Below are 5,384 nucleotides of genomic sequence, written 5' to 3' on the forward strand. Positions count from 1 at the left end.
ACATTTCGTGGTTGATCTCCCAGGACTGGCCCTGCTGATCTCCCCCATGGTCTCTGCTCATAATCTCCCAACGAGAGCGCTGGCTATCTGGGGTATATCTTCAGTACACACTAATACATCAATCAAGCATTAAACAACAGAAATAATACAGCTCATCATTTACTCTATAATTAACTATAAAAAAATTTTCCAACATATGTTTGTCCACACATATTTGCTGAGAAAAAAACTTTTTTGATTGCATTGGAAACTACCTTTTAAAATAATTACAGGAGAATGGGGTAACATAGAACATTTCCAGTAGTCACTAAATGAACTGATTTTTTAATTTCAAAGGTTACAAACAATATCTCCAAATATAAAGAGTTTATTCAAATTTATATCATCATATTTTTTGTAGATCTTCCTCCACTTTACAAACAAGACAAACATCAAAATCTCTACCACCCTTCGATGTACAGATTTGAGTTGCCTAATATCTTTTCATGATTTTACCGTAGAATTGATTTATGTCATTATCTTATTTACCTTTACTGAATTAACATACAAGCGTATCGAACCTGGCAGATCCGCTCTAAAATATTTGGAAAAACTGACATCAGTTTTGCCCTGTGCTATTGCGATACGCCCTGCAGGATAGTTCTGCCATATTCTCACGTAGTATCCGGTCTTGGTACACTGTGTTGAATTCGTCTAGCAGACACTCATCGGTACAGTATGGCAGCCACAGTTGTTCAGGTGGTTCCTTCGGAAATGTGCCATTCTGGTACATGACCTGAATGAAAAAAAAAGCATCTCATTGTCTAGATAATAATGATTCTTAATCATGTTATTTTTCTCCAATGACTACGAACCCTAACAACAAATTCTTCATCAATGTGGTGCAACTCCAACGCAATATAACTACCGTAATAAGGAACATGGGGGTCGGAATGAAGATCTAGAGCTCTGAGAAGTCCAACAATATTGATATCGTTACCTACTAGAATGGATAATCTACTCATTTCCACATCATTCAAGTAATTATCTACATTGCGTAAGAAAAAGGCAAGCTGGGTGCCTCCATTGTATCGAATGAAATCATCCGTTGCAGACTGGATATCATATTCGTATAAAACGTGTAATTTCAATATTCCGTCAGGGTATACATCTTTGATGCAGTCATCTATGGGAATGCCAACCTGTGCCTAAAAGGATTTTAGTATATTTTATTTTAGGGTGTCATTCATGATCAAGCTGTGAGTTTTTGGGTTAAGTCGACTATGCTAGCTATTCTGGGCGAAATTTCCACCCCAGCTAGTGCCACCAAGAGCCTGGTGCCTCTAGCATTTTCATTTGGAATATGGTCTTTTATATCAATATATATATATTTCTGCAGATTCTGAATTATTGACCATTGGAGAGATTTCATTTTGCCCCTTTTGACCCTGATAATTTTGAAAAATTTATCCATTCCGGATAATTCAATGACACAACAGCCATAAAAATCATGATATAATAGCAACATGATAACCATATAGTTGCATGGCTTCCTGATCACCAAGGTAACGCGAATATGAAATGATGAATTACATATGAATTAATTAAATGATGGTAGTTAATGAAAAAGCTTCAAACCATAGCACGAATTTGACGAAACAAAAATCCGCTTCGAAAGTTCCCGACTAAATTACTACCAGTGCATTCTTCAAAGTATAGCTGAAAGCGTTCTGTGAAGTTGTTCCAGTCTGCAACCAATTCGGAATTATGGACGGCAACTTTGGACAAAATAGGTTGACATTTAAGCCAGCCAACGAATAATGGATCCACTTCCAATCGAACTACATTGAACCAAGAATTGCTTTTGAACGTCATGTTGGCGATCTCTTGATCGGTTGGAACGTAATCTGGGACCAGTCCCTGTGCTAATTGCATCGCTGATTGAATTGATACATGTGTTTTCTCCGGACGGAAATAAATTTCCTTAGCATCAATTAAATTTTTATACGCCTCACGCAGGGATGCCCCTAATTCTCGTGCCTTATTTCGCCCAAGCTGTAATAAAAAGTGAAATTAATTTCTTGTGCATTTGATTTCCTCCTTGATAAATGGTGTCATACACGGTGTTTCGTTTAAGCTAATTTTTATAGTGCAATGTTGGGTCTAAAATTTCAATTTCATGGGGACACGATATTTAGGCCCAGAATAAACCTCCCCTCTCTATACATCCAAAAAAAAAATCCCAATTCACAGAACATGTGAAGTTTTGCCTTGGAACTAAGAAATATTTTTTGGATTATTTTTTCTAAATGGGATCATTTGAAGTGGGAGAAACTTGGATCGGATTAATCATTGTTTTCTTATCCTGGGCCTAAATATATGGGAGTCCTGTTCCATTTTGCTCTGCTATGTACCTCTACCAACTTTTTCAAGTTCCACTTCGATCAACTACAGACTTGCTCCACCCAGTGAACTAGGAATTCTTAACACTATGGTAAAAAAAAATTGCTCGGTAGAATAGAGGTTTAGAAAACTTTTGCCCTGGATTAGTTATTTGAATATAAAAGTGTAAACTGCGTCGGTATAGAATAAAACCGATAGTTCAAAGACACAATTACTAATAATTGCTTCATACTTTCGTCAATCTGTTGGATCCTTCTGGTATGTAGGACTTATTGATTTTTGATAGGAAAGGAAACTTAGCTTGTACACTAAGTCGACTTGGAGTAGACTCTGCGTGATGTACAAGAATTTGAGTTAGCAAAAGTTCTGCATGGGAAAACTTTAATTGTAGGATGAAAAAAACTACTGTCCATGCGTAATCGAGCTTCATCGTTACAAACTTGTTGATTTACGGGGAAAGTACAGAAAACTGATGGACTGATGGTAGCGCAACTGGTTTAAATAGTGTAGACAAGAAATTCTGACCGATAAAGCGCCATTGTATTATGAGACTATTAAATTTAGGAATTTCTCATTTTTGTCGCTTCCGTTTTCTAATAAAACGTAGATGATATGGCGAAATGATGAAAAATACATTTACATTTCCAATCGATTGTTGTGCATGAAAACATCAATGACATGTTATCTCGTGAACCAATAATAACTGTTTTGTCGGATTCCAACATAATAACGACAACTTTGCTACATGTTACTCGTAATCTTTAGTTATGCGACAAAAATCATTATTCGAATAGGTATTGGTCTGAATATTCAGAGGCCTTCAATTTAATTCCTTGAGGGTATTGGCAAATCAAAGGGGTTTTTCTCTTAGTTAGGATATCGGCACTCTGAGGTGAGAGGGAGACGTGACATCAGGGTGTTAATAGAAATACGTGGATAATTGCAGAAAGGCTCGGAGGTGTATTAGGGCAAACTCCAGGGAACGAGTATTATTTTGTGCGAGGTCCGGAATTAACAACTTTCGTTAAGACAAATGTAGAGGCACATAGAAGGGGAGGCTCTTAATTATTAGTATTGATAAATAATATTATTATTTTGTAAAGAGGTGACTCATAATGATTACATAATCAAAAAGCGCCAAATCATACAGCCGTAAAGACAAAATCAAATTCCAATCTATATGTCGTGAGTCATCATTTCCCTCATCTATTTTTTAAAGTATTCCAGAAAGTAATAATTCTATGCATCGGGGAAGTTTACAACTTTAAATAATCTTATCGTATTGTATTCCACGTGTAACTGCAAATTCCATAAAATCTCTTGACGTAAAGAAGATGAATAAAATTGATTCTTGAAAAGAATTTCCGATTTCTCATGGACAGATCTCGTATATTCTTTGTGTGTCCTTCTTATGTAATTTATTATGATTTTTCAAGTATATCTTCAAAACCACTTATAAATAATATATGAGAAAACAAGAGAATAAGATTTTTTTTTTAGGTATTTTTTCGATTCAATTTTTTTTCCTTCCAAAATACACATTGGTTCACTGATTCGTAAATTGACAAAGAATCTATGGACTATCGGCGGCAATCAAGTCGACTAAAGCTCTCTAGCTGCATGCGATCATTAAAAATGTTCTCAAATGTAAATAATGGACAGTCCGGGGTGGCCGAACATTCAGGAATTACCCGAGGTACAGGTGGTTCTCTGGAAGACGTGCCTTTGTGATACACAACCTAAATGTAAAAATAAAATCGTCATATCATCGAAAAAAAATGGTATCCGCCTCGTCTCATTGTCATAAAATATCTACCAACCCTGACAATCAATTTTCTATTGATTCCGCGCAGTTCTAATGCAATGTATCTACCGTAATCGGGAATATGGTGTTGGTCATAAACATCTAGAGCTTTGAGAAGTCCGACCATGTGGATATCGTCACCAACAAAAATGAATAGTTTCCTATTGTCCAAATAATCTAAGTAATTGTTGACTAAACGCAGGAAAAGTCCGCTGTGGGCACCTCCATTCGGATGGATGTCATAGGTCGACTGAGCCTCATACTCCTCCATCATGAGTTTCTGTAACAGCCCATCGTGATACGCGTACTTCATTCAGGGCTCTAGGGGAATGCCAGCGCTCTCCTAAAAGAATCCAATGGTATTTTATGTCAATTATGAATGTAGACGATGATGCGGTATTTTGAAAATAATCAAAATCCGAAATATCGATTATTTTTTGGGCGAAGTGTTGGGCTATTATCCAAATATCGGTCTATGGAACTTGTAAAAATTTAACCAAATTTTTACTGAAGCCTTTTCCTCAATCAAACATGAATTCAGAAGCGAAGTAGTAAAACGAATGATCTCCCGACTGCGAGACAAGTCAATTATCTCCTTTTGGTATTTCGCTACTCAATTTTACGGAAATTGTATTCATTATTATTATTACTATTCGCCGGAAACATTTGTGTAGTGTTTGAAACGTGTCGGAAACAGGAAAAATTTAGAATTCCTTTTAGTTGAATAAAAAGGGATGAAAATTAAGAAAAAAGTCGAACCCTCGCGTGCAGATGACGGTACAGAATTCCACTTTGAAGGGTCCCGAACACATTGCTTCCTGTATGATTTAACAGATATCTGTACGGGGAATCTAAGGGTTCAGTAATCATATCGCCATATCGCTCGAATGCATCGTGAGCGAAAAATTGAGAAAAGTTTTGACAGTGGAACCAGCCCATGTACATCGGATCCATTCGGAGGATAGCTATATCGAACCATTGGTTGCTTTTGAATTTCCCATGGGCGACATCTTCGTTGGGAACGTATTCAGGTACAAGCCCATGTGCAATTAGAGAGGCTGTTTCAATTGCCTCCTCGGTGCGCTCTGGGCGCATATAAATTTTCGTATTGCCATACAAATTCCCATAGGCCTCACGTAAGGAGACTCCTAATTTCTCGGCATTCACTCTTCCTTTCTGCAAAAAAAAACCCTTCACT

The 5,384-nt window shown here is 36.9% G+C and overlaps 2 protein-coding genes across 2 annotated transcripts; both read right to left on the reverse strand.

Moving 5' to 3' along the window:
• Window positions 1-303: 303 nt before the first annotated feature.
• LOC135169221 (venom acid phosphatase Acph-1-like) lies at window positions 304-2,864 on the reverse strand. The gene is made up of 4 exons (XM_064133996.1): window positions 2,615-2,864; window positions 1,618-2,034; window positions 855-1,187; window positions 304-775 (listed from the first exon to the last, which is right to left on the reverse strand). Exons 1-4 carry the CDS (start codon window positions 2,810-2,812, stop codon window positions 599-601), a joined length of 1,125 nt encoding a protein of 374 aa, XP_063990066.1. The 5' UTR covers window positions 2,813-2,864; the 3' UTR covers window positions 304-598.
• A 1,098-nt stretch (window positions 2,865-3,962) lies between these two features.
• Window positions 3,963-4,499, reverse strand: LOC135169223 (venom acid phosphatase Acph-1-like). Its single transcript, XM_064134009.1, has 2 exons — window positions 4,203-4,499; window positions 3,963-4,121 (listed from the first exon to the last, which is right to left on the reverse strand). The coding sequence occupies exons 1-2, from the start codon at window positions 4,497-4,499 to the stop codon at window positions 3,963-3,965; spliced, it is 456 nt and encodes a 151-aa protein (XP_063990079.1).
• Window positions 4,500-5,384: the final 885 nt, after the last annotated feature.

This window comes from Diachasmimorpha longicaudata, chromosome 1 (assembly GCF_034640455.1).
Source record: "Diachasmimorpha longicaudata isolate KC_UGA_2023 chromosome 1, iyDiaLong2, whole genome shotgun sequence".
Classification (NCBI taxonomy): Eukaryota; Metazoa; Arthropoda; class Insecta; order Hymenoptera; family Braconidae; genus Diachasmimorpha; species Diachasmimorpha longicaudata.

What these genes read in the sequence shown, in the direction of transcription:
- LOC135169223 (XM_064134009.1), bottom strand. Translation starts at nt 4,499, where the DNA reads ATGAAGTACGCGTATCACGATGGGCTGTTACAGAAACTCATGATGGAG. An exon ending in ATAGAAAATTGATTGTCAGG is followed by an intron (nt 4,122 to 4,202) that starts GTTGGTAGATAT and finishes TTTTACATTTAG; the next exon opens with GTTGTGTATCACAAAGGCAC.
- LOC135169221 (XM_064133996.1), bottom strand. Translation starts at nt 2,812, where the DNA reads ATGAAGCTCGATTACGCATGGACAGTAGTTTTTTTCATCCTACAATTA. An exon ending in GATCCAACAGATTGACGAAA is followed by an intron (nt 2,035 to 2,614) that starts GTATGAAGCAAT and finishes TTTTTATTACAG; the next exon opens with CTTGGGCGAAATAAGGCACG. An exon ending in TTCGTCAAATTCGTGCTATG is followed by an intron (nt 1,188 to 1,617) that starts GTTTGAAGCTTT and finishes AAATCCTTTTAG; the next exon opens with GCACAGGTTGGCATTCCCAT.